This window comes from Acanthisitta chloris, unplaced genomic scaffold (genome assembly GCF_000695815.1).
Source record: "Acanthisitta chloris isolate BGI_N310 unplaced genomic scaffold, ASM69581v1 scaffold5688, whole genome shotgun sequence".
Lineage (NCBI taxonomy): Eukaryota > Metazoa > Chordata > Aves > Passeriformes > Acanthisittidae > Acanthisitta > Acanthisitta chloris.
In genome coordinates, this window is record NW_008688646.1 from 1 (window position 1) to 14,593 (window position 14,593).

A 14,593-nucleotide genomic window follows, 5' to 3' on the forward strand; every position below is an offset into this window, starting at 1 on the left:
CCGAGACATTCCCGAGACATTCCCGAGGCCTCGATTCCCCCGGGCCCTCACAGAGCAGCGGGTGGAGAGGTTCATTTGCCTTGGCCCGGGCGGGGAGAGATGCCCAGCCGAGCTCTGGTTCACCCTTTGGCACAGCCTGTTGGGATTCGGGGCTGAAGGTTCTCCCATCGCTTTTGGAGTCGCGTTTCCAAGACTGGGGTAAAACTCGCTGTTTCCCTTGGAGAGCACTTTGTCTCCCTTGAAATGCCCTTTTCGCGCGGCGCCAGCATTTCCAGGCGCTCTGAGGGGATTTCGCCTCCCGCGCCTGAGGCTGAGGCGAGGGAAAACCCTTTGCCACCTCTGGGCACCTGGAAATGAGGCGGCACCTGGGACTGGTTCCCTGACGCTGCTGGAACGCGGCTCGGGTATTCCCTGAGAGTGCTGTAACGTGATTTCTGCCTCCTGAGAGAGAAATGTCATTTCTGTGACTCGCTGTGCCCGTTCCCTAACTGCCTTCATCAGCCTCAGCTTGAGTTCCTAAGCCTGGTCACACAGTCTTTGCTTTAGCTGTGTTGTAGGTGAACCTGCCTCAAGTTCTGCCAGTGAGCCTCTCCGGGGTAGACCACTCTGCCCTGTATTATAGCCTCATCTCCAGTTCTGTCTCCTGGTTGTGGATTGAAGACTAACTCAGGGCACTGCCTGCCCTGAGCCCCTGTGCCAAAGGCTCCTTAAACTGTGCTGGTCAGGGGTTGTGCTGCTGGGAACACATCCTGCACAAACCAGGGGTGTTAGCCTGCAAAAAGCTCCTGGTTTTGTAAAATCCTCTCTGCCTTTCATGCCGTTCACTCTTTCTGCATCAGCAGGACAATGCCTGGAATGGTTTGTATGTTTCCATATGGGTATTTAACCCTGTGGAAGAGGAATAAACAGCATGGTCAGTTGTGCAATGAAGAAAGAGGCAAGAGGCTGCCTTTGAGTTGATATTTTATCCCATTTTTGCTTTTCCTGTAGGAAAAACTGCTTGATGACAATAGCTAGCAGCTGGCCTGCTAGTGATTCATAAACATCCCTCCTTCATTCATCGTGTTTGTTAAACGAAGAGCCAAGTAAATGGCAAAGCAGAGTGTCTCAAAGCAAATACACTCAGCCAGTGTGTGCCTCCCTGCTTTGTCTGGTGCTTTGTTTTCATATGCTGTGTCTTGTTCACAGTTGGGCCTTCTACCACATTCATGTACATGTGTACACACACAATTCCTTTTCTTTCTGAATCATCTTGTGGTCTTAGAGGCAAAGTTGTGAATCTCTTCACAAAATTTCATCTCAGATACTCCCAGGGTTAGTCATAAATTGGATTATAGCAAAGAAAAGGTATACAGCAAAGCAATAACAGATATAATACCACTGCATGACAGCAAGCCAAAGCACCACACTTGTTTTTCTAGCATATTGGCTCTTTTTTATGATAATTTAGAGTGAAGGAAGGGAAATGTTATTACCAATTTCCTACTTTCCTATTTCTGAGTATGTCAAATCTGACTTCAGCCTTTTTTGACATGGGGTAGACATCCTTTTTACTTTAGAATATTATTTTTCTTGAGCTCATCCTGCTGCAGTTTATTACTGGCTGGGCATGTGGAACTGGTCTCCAGTTCATATTGACCTGTGCATGGCAATATTTTGCATTTTTCAAAACATAATAATTCCTCAGGGTTTAAGAAGAAAGCAAAGAGAAGATGCCAATCAAGAGATCTATCATGACTGGCAGTCCACTTAAGAGACTTTCCTGGAGTGACTGTGAGTATTTCAGCACTCTTGTTGCATAGATTCCATGTTTTTCTGGGTAACTTTCACAGTCTTTTGAAGCACTGTGCTGTGCATGCTGCTCTCTGTGTACAAACCATTCTGAAGCTGTGCCACTCTCACCTGGGCTGTGTGTGGGGTGCTGTGCTGGCCTTGACGTGTTTTTGGAGAAGGAAACTGGGAATAGACTGTTCAAATAACTATAAACAATGCCTGACTATATACAAAGCTCAAGCAGCTGCAAACCTTCACCTCTCTCTAGTGTTAACATCTGTCACTGCTGCTTCTGTGTGGAGCAAAGGAGAAGAGTTGGTAAAATGCCAAGCTCTACAGACATGCCAGCCCAGCACACTGCCTGTAGGACTGATGGCTGTGAGAGAGCTCTGCACTGTATGGGAGCCCACTCACTGAAGATGGTTTCTGAAAATAGTCTCTTTTCTTTCATGTACTATCAGCTGAGGAGCTCTCTATCTAATGAACCTTTGTACCCAGGTCACTTGTTGTAATATTTGATCTTAGCTGAGAGTTCTGATCATATTCCATACTAGACTGAAGGTTATCTTTCAGTCATTAAAGACAGAAGTGCCCTTCTTTGTATTTTGGACAAGTTTGGTCCATGCAGTACATTTACAGGGGGCAATCTAGGACTGGGGTACTCCAGATGATGTTGATGCTGGGGAAAAATAAATAGAAATTTCCAAAGTCCACAGAAAGAAAACTTAGATACAGCAGGGATATTTAATCAACTAGACCCTGCTTAGCTCATGCAGAATATTTTGGGACTGAACAGGAAATGCTAAAGTCCTCCTAGAACCTCTGTGCTGAGGAACAGAGACATCACTGTTGTCATTGCTTCCATTTCTGCCTCAGCTGCTCCAGGCTCTGTGCTGCCTCTGCTGCCAGTGGCAAGTGGAGCTAACCCAGCCGACTACACATCAGTGCTGAGGTGTGTTTGTTGTCCTGTAGAACTTAAAATGAATCTGGACCTTCAGGTTCATGATTTCCTGTGCATGAACATGACCCATCACAGAACACTGAATCATCATTTGCGCATGAGGCAAACGATGTGAGCAGAGTTTCACCAGCCTTGCAATAAAGTTGGGATTTGCTGTGGGTGCTGCTATTATTTGTGATAGGAGTTCAACACATAATTGTCAGGAAATCCTTGTTTATTGTGTAATGCTTCTAAGTCTGACTATCTTTGGACGCCTATCATGAGTTCTGATTTCCAAGACTTAGGAAAGATGTCTTAGGATCTGGAAAAATTGCCGTTTGGCAAACTGAACTTAGATTTTAGGGCTTACAAGAGACATTTTCTTTAAGAAACTGGAGGTAAATGTATACAGATGACTGAAAAGATATAACAGCAAGCAGATGTGTGGGACTGAGAGCAGCTTTCCAGATTAAGAACATTGCTCAGTATAAGAAAAAGAAAACAAGAGGTGAGCTATGTGTGTACAGAGGGTTGTGGATGACAGGTAGAAAAGGAGACGATTCATCTCGCTTGGGTTTGGAGTTGTTTGGTTGAAGTACAAATGTTGTGTTCCCCTCATTTCTCTTTGCAGCACATGCCTTTGATTCAAAGCACGGACAAGATCCTGAAGGTTCCCATGAGGCGCATGAGAAGAAATCAAAAGAGGAGAAAAGGAGACTGGCAGCCAGTCATTGGAGCACAGATGTACAGTGCCTCATTTCATCTTCTAAATGGCTTCGACGTTATGGTCTCAAAAGAAACAAACTGTCCCTATCCCAGATTTTGTCACAGATTGGATTCCAGCACAGGAAAGGTATAAGACAAATCAATAATAGACTACTAACCGCCCCAACTTTGAAGGGTCTGTAGGTTGACACTCATTTTGCACCCCAGTATACACAGTGGAGATTTTCATGTTGTCTCTTATGATGATGGCAGAAAGGGAAGCTGTATCCACAGCTGCTGGCATTGCCAGTTCAGAGAACTGAGAAACTCTCTCTCCTTTTGATATGAGAAAGACTTAGGATCTGAGAAGGGCTTTCCTTGCTCAACTGCACTGTTTGTTGCTTTACCCTAGGCTCCAGTTCACATCCTCTCCAATGTAGCTGTAGCTGGGAAATAGCTCATGCTGCTGAGGCTGTTACTCTTTTTTTTCTGTAAATAACACATGATAAGATCTCTGGCTATTTTCAGATGGCAAATATAATGCATGCCATGCCATAACCTGTGCTCTACTATTGATCATCAGGGTTAGCTAACTGCTTGGGAATAGTAGATTATTTCTGGGTATCCAGCTTTAAGGAAACAGTTAAATTTAATTAGAATTCAGTGTGCTTTTCATGCAAAGTCAGGCTATAGAAAAATGTTCCTTTTCAGTTATCTGACAGCTGGAGGGGAAGAGTTTGCTAATAATTACTAACCACTGCCATAATGGTGCTTTGCAGAGCATGGTAAGATATTCTTTTCTTTGAACAGCTTGCTGCCTGAGAAGTAGGAATTGTAATGTATTGCAATTGTTCTAGGTTGCATAATTTAAGATTTTGGCTGACTTGTGTCCATGGGGCATTCAGAGATCACCACTGCAGTTCCTGAAATCCTGTATGCTGCAGATGGGGAAGCTGTTAGGCAGGGTTAAAGTTGTTAGTGCTGGGAGCAGAACGTACTGGCTTAGCAGGACAGCACACTGTAGAGATAGCTGCTCTGTGACCTTAAATATTCCCACCCCTAGTGTTTTCCTATCAGTGGAGATCCTGTAGAAGATTTCTAGCTACTGAAAGAGCAGAGTACAACCTTTTCCTTAGTTGCACTCACTTCTGTGCTGATTGAGTTGAGTAAGAGAACAGCATTATCTGTACCAGATTTTGTATTTTGTTTGACAGGCAAATATTTACAAGTTCTGTTGTGAGATTGCCTAAACCTCTCATTTTTTAAAGCCCCATGTAGCTTTTTGACCTATAAATAATTAGATGTGGGTTTTTTCCCCACTTCTGACTAAACTAGCAGGAAGCAGCAAAAGCAGGGCTGCTCTGTAGGAGGAAAATGAGGAGCCAAAGGAGGCTGCAGCCCAGGCAGTGTCCTCACTGACCAGGATGCAGTCCTGCATCAGGGTGAGGTGATGAACCACGTCTAGGGTCCAGCCAGGGAGTGCAGCCAGGAGCAGGAGGAGATGGAGCCAAAAGTAAGACTGGAGACAAGACCATCACATAGGTCTTCAGTCCACAACCAGGAGACAGAACTGGAGAAGGAGCCAAAGGAGGCTGCAGCCCAGGCAGTGTCCTCACTGACCAGGATGCAGTCCTGCATCAGGGTGAGGTGATGAACCACGTCTAGGGTCCAGCCAGGGAGTGCAGCCAGGAGCAGGAGGAGATGGAGCCAAAAGTAAGACTGGAGACAAGACCATCACATAGGTCTTCAGTCCACAACCAGGAGACAGAACTGGAGATGAGGCGAGGCTACAGGGCAGAGTGGTCTACCCAGGAGAGGCTCACTGGCAGAACTTGAGGCAGGTTCACCTACAACACAGCTAAAGCAAAGACTGTGTGCCCAGGCTTAGGAACTCAAGCTGAGGCTGATGAAGGCAGCCAAGGCCTGTTGCTGGCCTCGGGGCCCTATCATTGATTTAGGCAGAAAATAATTGTAAAGCAAAAAGAATTAGAATGTTTCTTAACATCAAGGGCTCAATACAGACGCATGTGCCTCACACATGGCTAATATACACAAATATCTGTTTGAAGTAGTCCTTACGATGAGCAACTTGACCATTTGTAAACTTTGCCATAGATTATGTGACCACCCTGGGGAAACCTGTGGCTTCTCAGTATGCAGATGATCTGTTTCCTCAGGACGAGAGAGCACAGGACAGCAGTGTGTATCACGTAAGTGTGGCTAGTTTGTGGTGTCTTCCCTGTGCACTTAGAAACTGTTGTCACTGTAACAGAATGACATGACTAAAATGCTTCCCTATGGCACAAAATATTTATATTCTTTGCGAGAACTTTATCTTTGCATCGTTCTTTCTTCTGCTTTGTCAAACTGATAGTGATAAAGATCAGTGGTAGAGAAGTTAGGTATCTTTTTTTTCCGGTGCTCTTGCCTTGGTGCAGCATTGCAGTAAATCTTTTCTAGACTAGCCTGCAGTTTCCAAGCAACATTTACCCTGACTTGAAAGAAGATTCTTCTTAAAAAGAAGGTGCTCAGGAGAGTTAAGCAAAAAATAAAGTCGTAATCAATAAAACAAATGGAGATCTGAAATTAGAAGACGTAATACGCTGTCGTTGCCAATGCAAAGTGCTGCTTTGCTTAGTGCCAGCAGGTCACAAAAGGCTCAGGCTGCTCTATAGAGACAGCTAGCTGGATCTCTGCCCAGGCTCCTGTTCTAAGGAATGTCTTAACAACAGCTGCTGGCAGCCCCATTGTTAGGAGGGTGGATTCTGATTGAAGAGATACGCCTGTGTGTGAGGAAGGGACAGAGTTAATTTGTAAAGGGCTTTACAAAAGCAAATGGCTTGTCATTTTTTTTCTGATGACTAGAGTCACTTCTGAGGCAGAAGGCTTAAAAATTGGTAAAGAACCATTTCAGGGAGCCTTATTTCCTTAATTTTCCCCCTCTACATAATGACTTTTAATCTTAGGCCATGTTGTGAGCAGTAGGAAAGACATTCTTGCCACTATACGAGATCTGGTCAGGTTTCATTTGGGATATTGAGTACAAGATTGTGTACAGTGGCCACAGGCCCAGAAGAAGCAATTCAAACCAGAGCAGGTACTGGGAAGAGCTAGTACCTGCTCAGTAGTAGGGTGAATTGCAATGGAGTGCTGGTCTTATAAGAGGACTTGGTTGATGGTGATGTATGTAGGCCTGTAGAAGACTGATGAAGGATAGCATTATTGCCCTTGAATGCTACAGAAAGGCAAATTACAGGGATAGGGAAAAGCTATAGTTTTCTATGCTAAAAGTCAGGCTAGTCCAAAAATAAATGGGTATGAACTGCCATGAATAAAATTAGGCTGGACAGTCAGAAGTTTTCCAGCTCTCAGAGAAATGGAAATCTGGACTGGCTGACTATAAGTATGAGGATACTGCAAGAAAAATGCTTTATTTTAAGATGAGATTTGGTTGGTGTAGTGCAATAAACCTATTTGTATGAGTCTGGTTGTCATAGGAGGAAACAGGATTTCTAAGTGCTCCTTCCCAGGCCTACATTCCTTTGGCAGACAGCCTGGGACTCTGTATCTGGCAGGAACATTACAGGGCCCTAGCTAACATTGAACAACAGAGAAAAATACAAATGAAAGGTAGAAGTGTGCAGACTGACACACAAAGTATCTTCTCCCTGATGAATGCTTTTGTTTAAAAACATTTGTATATGCAACGTATTGTACTCAGTCCCAGAAAGGTAGTTAGAGGTGGAAGGTAAATCAGCTTACATGGGTCAGAGATATTGGGGGAATATCTTTACTGGAATCTGCAGTGCATTTTTAAACCCACAAGTCATTCTGCATGGTGAACATGTATACATGTACTCATAGGGAGGATCTGCTGGTTTTAATTTTAATACTGATTCTGTATTTTTCTTACTTTACTGGGATGGGATGGGAAGTTTTAGTTGTTGATTGCAGTCATCTGAACTAAATTTGTCTAAGCACCTACCCACAAATAGTTAAGCTGTAATGCTGGGCATTGTTAGTGAAATAATAAGACAAACAAGAAACATTTTACATTTTCCTTTCAAATGCTAAAGACAAGGTGGAGATCGAAGTGCCCAAGAGCCAAACCATATGCTCTCTTGGATTGCTGTAAAAAATTATTGAGCCAGTCAGAATTCTAGTCTGAGAAGGTACAAAGTTTCTGTGTCCTCGTTTGTTCACCCATCTGCTCTGCAGCCCTTTCTACATCCTAGGCTGCGTTCAGCTCATTCTAATTGCTCCAGTTTTGAGACAGACAAGTCAGACAACCCACTGGCACTGTCCCATGCTCATATAAAAAGATTATGAAAAGCAATTAGGGCAAAATGCAGTGCTTTTCTTTATAGCTTAGATGCATTTGTCAAGTATTTGCTCTTGAAACAGGGGAAGGAAAATGGGTTGTTTTCACTGCTACCTTGGCTGGCATATCTGACACTTGCAAACCAGCTATTGCAGCTGTGCTAAGCTCGAGGCTGCATTTGTATTATTTGTTTTGTTGTTCAATTTCCTTCTCTCCCTCATTTGAATAAAGCTGACAGCCAAGAAAGAACCGATTCTTCATTTTGTGGATTGTCTAATGGGAGCTATTGAGCTATATGAGCAGCGACTGGAATGGTTAACCAGTGAGAGCCGGCAGATATTCGGAGTGATTCAAGAACAGTACATTGTCATTGTCTTGGATTTTGGCACTGCAGCTCCTGCTGAGTTCAGACTGTGCCGGGATGCACTCACCATGGTACTCGTGGAACAGGTGATCCAAATCGCCAGATTCAACCTCATCTGGTAAGTAGAAAGAACCACAGACTCATGGAATGGTTTGGGTTGGAAGGGACCTTAAAGAACATCTAGTTCCAAGCTTCTGCCATGGGCAGGGACACCTTCTATGAGATCAGGTTGCTCAAAGCCCCTGCCAGCCTGACCTTGAATGTTTCCAGGGATGAGGCATCTGCCACCTCTCTGGGCAACCTGTTCCTTTTTTCCAACATCCTCACTGTAAACAAAATTCTTCCCTATATCTAGTCTGAATCTTCTTTCTTTTAGTTTAAAACCATTACCCCTTGTCCTATTGCTACAGGCCATACCAAAAAGTCTGTCCCCATCTTATATCCACTTCTAAGTACTGTCAGACCACAATCAAGTCTCTCCAGAGCCTTCTCCAGGCTGAACAAAGAAGTCCATGTCAGCCCATTATTGGAGAATAAAAAGGAGTTGCACATCATAGAATCATTGAACTTAAGGGTTGGAATGGACCTTAGAGATCATGTCGTCCCAACCCCTGCCCTGGGTAGGGACACCTCCCACCAGAGCAGGTTGCTCAAGGCCTCATCCAACCTGGCTGTGAACACCACCAGGGTCTGGGCACCACCATATAGATCTGTGCTTGGATAAGATCCTTTTGGTACTGGAAATTGTCATGATTCATGTCATACTAATATCTATAAATTTCCCACTAAGTTTCACCCATACTCATGCTGAACTCGCTACTTCCATTTAGCAGAAAACTACTGTTACCCTGAAGAACAAACAGATAAAGAGTCACAGATCCCAAATACTGATACATGCCTTCTACAAACCTAGCACAGAAAACCAGAATGATAAGGTGGACTTTGCAATAGCAGTAATGCCCTTCAGACATCTAAGTATTAGAGAGTGAAACAGTGAGGTCCTATCTGACTGCCTAGGCATTCTTGTGTCTTTAGACATTACAGGTTTCTGCCTTACAGCTAAACAGACACTCCCCCAAGTGCCATAGGCACAGCCATTTGTGTTTTTATACATTTCCACAGTCCCAGAAATCAGTAGGAGAGCTAGGAAACAATAGTAGATTTCCATAACAAAAGACAAGTGCTTGTTCCCTAACAGGAGTAAATGAATTTGCATTTACTTACAAATAGAAGAATAGAAGCAGCTATTCCAATTTTACCTATCTCTGTAAAAATCCTCCTATATGCAGAAAAGTTTGAATGTGTTAGCTTAGGTTTGGATGGATGAGTGGGAAAAAATGATGCACAAATTAGGTCATGTAATTTTAAAATTGGTTTCACGATGTTAACACTGTGATTCTTAATGTCAGTTTACCCAAGCATTGTCCTACAGATTTGATTCTGGTGCCCTATCTTAATCCGCTAGATTGTGATACAACAGAGAATTGAAAAGGAGAATAGTAGAATCACAGAATGGCTTGGGTTGGAAGGGACCTTAAAGACCATCTAGTTCCAACCCCCCTGCTATGTACAGGGACATCTTCCACTGGATCAGGTTGATCCAAGCCCCATCCAGCCTGGCCTTGAAGCTCCCCTTCCAGGGATGGGACAGCCACAACGTCTCTGGGAAACCTCTTACAAAAGGAGACATTTCCCAAAGTAGATCACTTCCAGAGCAGGTAAATTCCACAGCTTTTGAGAAGCACAGAGAACTTTTTCTTCAAAAATGAACTGCAAAACCAAGTCAAATTCGAGACACAAGGACAATATAGCATATAAATTATTACTTTAAAGAAACTCAGGAAACATACTTGTCTTTCAGATTTGCAGTGAACTCTTCAAAACAGTGCTTGTTGTGACAGATACTGGAACTGGTTGGGTTTTTATTTGCTTTCTGGCTTTTTATGTACAAGTGCCCAGGCAAATACTCTCATTTGCTTTGTGCTTCTGTTCTTCCATTAAGACTAAGGCCTTTTATAAATTAAAATATTAAAAGGCTTAGCATCACAAGTTTTCTTTTTGGTGGGTAGCTAAAGATCAGCCTGACTACCAAAAAAACTTGTCAGTTAAACTGATCTGACACAAAGGTCAAGTTGTGGAATGAGACTTTTTTTTTCATACACATATTTTTAAAACCTGATTGAGCTTTTCTGTTAAGGGCAGGCATGAAACAGGAACTCTCTTTAAAATACTTTAGCTCTCTTGACCCTACTTTGGAAACAGTTGTCTTGAAAAAAATCTTATACAATTACAGTATTTTTCTAATGCTTTTATTTTAACTCTGCTTCTTTCATTGCAAGCCTAGATTTAGTATCTGTGCTGTATTGTAATTATTGCCTAAGAATACAAAGGAAATGTAACAATAGCAGAGCTCCACTCTTTGTTCTGCCAGCATTATTCTCACCATTTCTGATTTGGAGTTAATCTCATTTGCAGGGCAGCTCAGGATCTTACCAAGTGGCAAGAGAAAGCTGCTGCTGTGTGTGATCAGACCGTGCAGTCTGCTGTGAGGTGGCTCTGGAAGCTGGACCATATGACAGCTGTCAGCCACACCAAGGCTGCTGAAGCCCTGCTGGAAGCCATGGGTGATGAGGCGGTAAGCTCATACATCTCTCCTGAAGCCTCAAGTAAATCCAAGAATATCCAGTGCCAGATTGGCTGCTGTGATTTGCCCTGATGACTGTTGCAAAGATAAATATTAATGACAGCATTTGGAAAGTGGTTTTTTTCCCCCCAAGTGTAGCTGCATACTCTGCTGACTGATGACCTGTTTATGTAAATGTGCTGTATTTTGCATGCAGAAACTTGTTTATTTTCTTTTCTAGAGTACCCGGAATAAATTACAAAAAAACATATTCAGTCATTAAGTGAAAGAGAAAACACCTTCTCTTCTACTTTCTTTGCCAAATATGTTTTTCAGGGCTTCAAGTTTATGAGAAAATTGCTAGTATTAACATTATTGAAGACAGGAAACCCATTTTTCTTTTGTTATGTATCCAATATGCTCATAGAAAATTATATTTAAAATCCCAAACAGTAAATACAGAGATTTATCTAAGCATTAACTCATTATAGGGATACCCAAATCCTTTTTCATTAGCCAGGTTACAGCTAGAGTTTCTTCTAGGACACAGACAAATCACAGGACCACAGAACCATGGGATTCTGTGTGAAAGGGACCACAGTGGGTCATTGGTCCAACCTCCCTACTCCAGCAGGGCCACCCTAGAGCACGTGGCTCAGGATTGTGTCCAGGTGGGTCTGGAATATCTCCAGTGAGGGAGAATCCACAACCTCTCTGGGCAATCTGTTCAGTGCTCAGTGAGTGCACAGGAAAGAAGTTCACTTGTATTCAGGCGGAACTTTCTGTGTATCAGTTTTTGCTGTTACCTCTTGTTTTATTGATTTCCACCACTGAGCAGAGTCTGATCCATCCTCTTGGCGCTTCCCATGCATGGACTTGAACACATTAATGAGGTTCCTCTCAGTAATCTCTTCTTGAGGCTGAACAGCCCCAGCTCCCTCAGCCTTTCCTCATCACTGAGGTGCTCCAGTCCCTTAATCATCTTTGTCACCCTCCCCTGGACCTGCTCCAGGAGCTCCATGTCCCTCTGGTCCTGAGGAGCCCAGAACTGGACACAACACTCCAGATGTGGCCTCACCAGGGCGGAGTAGAGAGGCAGGATCAGCTCCCTGACCTGCTGGCAATGCTCTTCTTAATGCATCCCAGAAGGATGCACAGTTATTCCTGAAATTACATGTTCACTTCAAAAAGTGCATTATTACTTTATTCATCATGGCAGAGTCACAAGGCGTGAAACATTTGCCATCATTTGAGCTAGTCACTTAAAACTTGTGTTGTTAAAGAGATATTATATGAAATTTGGTTACAATGTACATACTTTCAGTTCCCTAATGCCTGAATTTAATGAAAAATTGGGCCTACTGTGTGTGGAGTAGAATATTTTGTTTTCACTGCCCTTGACATCCATCCCTGTGCACAGATCTAATCCGAACTCCTTTTTAAGTCTCTTTCTGGGATACTGTTTGAAGGAGAAGGTAAATTTGGCTTGAGTTACTTTCTGGTTCCCTGTGCTGCTGGATTTTCATCCAGATGAACCTTGATGTTTGGAAAGGGATATTAAAAAGGAATTGGGTAAGGAATAAATTGTGCACCAGCAAGATTTTTTTATGACAGCTTTTTTTAATGCCTCCTTCATAAATTTAATTAACATTCTCAATTTGCAGTGTAGTCCTGATTACCTGGTGGGTAAATAAAAAGATTGTATTTATATTTCAATATTGTCTGGAGGGGGAAAAGTCTGGTTGGACCTGGTGGGTCTCCGTGTGAATAAACAGAAATTAAAATCTGGCCAACAGTGAGATATCTCTTTTTTTTTCTTCTGGATAATGGTGGGCTAATGAGCAATCTAGAGGAAACAATTGTCACAGGTGTTCAGCATAAAACAAACTTCAATTACTCCTAAATAGAGTCATTATCAGTCATAACCAACAGTTCACTTAAGGGCAAGCTTCACTGTACTGCAGCTGGGGGAGACCTCGTTCAGTCCTAGGCAGAATCTGTCTACTTACTCAACAGTCATAAACGACCCATGCCTCAGAACTGGCTTCATCAAGAAAATTTGCTTCAAAAGAATAGCTCTTTTTATTTTCTCCCCAGACATGGCTCTTCCTGTCATTCCCTTAGCTGGTCTTCCCATGCGTGGTGACTCCTTAGATTTCCTTTCCTCAGGATCTGTCAGTCCCAAGCTCAAGAACACTCTGCTGTCAGGCTGAAATCCTTTGAGTTCTGCCTGCCACAGATGCATCCACAGTGTCAAACTTGTGGTTCTGTACAGGTGCCACTCCATGGAGTGTGGATCACCCATCCAAAAACCACCTTCCCACCAGGACCATGAAGAACTGTTCATGTCATTCATCCTTCCTGTTCTTATATGAATTTTGTTTGCTTTTCAGTGGTATAAACTACAATTTTCAAAATATGAAGTACTAACTGGAAAGGTTTTAACCTTTCCCCATTAATCTGTAAGGAACATTTCCTTTGTGGTATGGCATTGCTGGGTTTGTAGTTGAATGGATTATATGTGGTTAGCTTTTTTTTTTAATTTTCTTGTGAGGAGTTGGTTCTGTATCAGCTATGCCCAATAAATATCTGCATTTTCAAAGCTGCAGAGGCAGGCAGTAAATCCCTTGGAGAAAGTGTGAGAATTGCTATTCTTATTGATTATCAAGTTTATGAATTATTGGCAGTCTTAGGAGGGAGAGGGAGAAGATGTGAATCTGAAGGAATACTGGGAAAAGTGGTTGTGCAATATTCCTGCATTCCTCCAGGCCAGGAGTCTCTTCAGACAAAGCAATAGGAGCATGGTGTTATCCAAGGACTGGGGCTCATCTGAGAGAGCTGTGTGCATTCTCAGATAGCTTTTGGGCTGGAGGAGGCAGAGAGGGAACTTTGTAAAAGTGAACTAAAACACATATAGGTGTAACAGTTCTTTATTTTTGTTTCTGTGCACCTTTTTCTAAAGCTAATAATGTTTTTGTTCATCTTGCACTTTAATTAAACACATTCGTTGTTCTCTTTACCCTCAGTATTTGTCTAAATATATCAGTGATGCTAGGACACCTGGTTGACCACAGATCTGCTTGCTCTCAAGCAAGTGGAGTCTGTAACTGTGGGTCCCACATGGAGTGTCTTGGCCCCTCTACAAGATCCAAGAGAAGCTCAAGGTGGTGAGGTGCTGCTTCATTAGTTTGCCTGGTCTAGCCTGAGATTGGGTTGCTGCTTGAGAGATGTCTTCCAGTACTGAGGGTCAGCCTAAGTATTTGTGGCAAAAGGTAGACGAGGGAGGGAGCCTGAAATCTAGAAGTCCATGTCAGTGTGTATTGATAAGCTGATGATGTGGAACAGTACAAGGATCCTACAGCCTAAAGGCTTCAAGTACTAACTGGAAAAGAAATGTTCATGTGCTAGTCTGTTCACTCAGGGAGTTGAAATATAAATCAGTATCAAAGGCAGTAGAAGAAATATATGAGAACAATTGCAGATGGTACTGAATTTACTTTACTACTGCATGGAATTATATGTATGTGGAAACTTTTCCTCAGTGCCATCCCAGGTTCAAATAGTTGTCTTGTCTTTTGTGGTGCACATCCCAGGATTCCTAGTCATATAACCACAGAATCACAGAATGGTTTGGGTTGGAAGGGACCTTAAAGATCATCTAGTATCAACGCCCTGGCATGGGCAGGTACATCTTCCACTAGACCAGGCTGCTCAAAGCCCCATCCAACCTGACCTTGAGCACCTCCAGGGACAAGGCATCCACAGCTTCTCTGGGCAACCTGTGGCAGTGCCTCATCACCCTCACAGTAAAGAATTTCTTCCTAGTATCTACTCTAAATCTACCCTCCTTCATCTAAGGCCATTCCC

General features: G+C 43.0%; 1 protein-coding gene across 1 annotated transcript in view; it reads left to right on the forward strand.

Moving 5' to 3' along the window:
- Positions 1-1,733: 1,733 nt before the first annotated feature.
- Positions 1,734-14,593, forward strand: part of VWA3B (von Willebrand factor A domain containing 3B) — a gene marked incomplete at its 3' end in the record, with an annotated part of 51,473 nt that continues 38,613 nt past the window's right edge. Inside the window, exons 1-5 of the mRNA XM_009081110.1 lie at positions 1,734-1,773; positions 3,345-3,566; positions 5,534-5,628; positions 7,971-8,221; positions 10,579-10,738. Of these exons, the coding sequence (XP_009079358.1) occupies positions 1,734-1,773; positions 3,345-3,566; positions 5,534-5,628; positions 7,971-8,221; positions 10,579-10,738 (768 nt within the window). The remainder of the gene's footprint in view (positions 1,774-3,344; positions 3,567-5,533; positions 5,629-7,970; positions 8,222-10,578; positions 10,739-14,593) is intronic.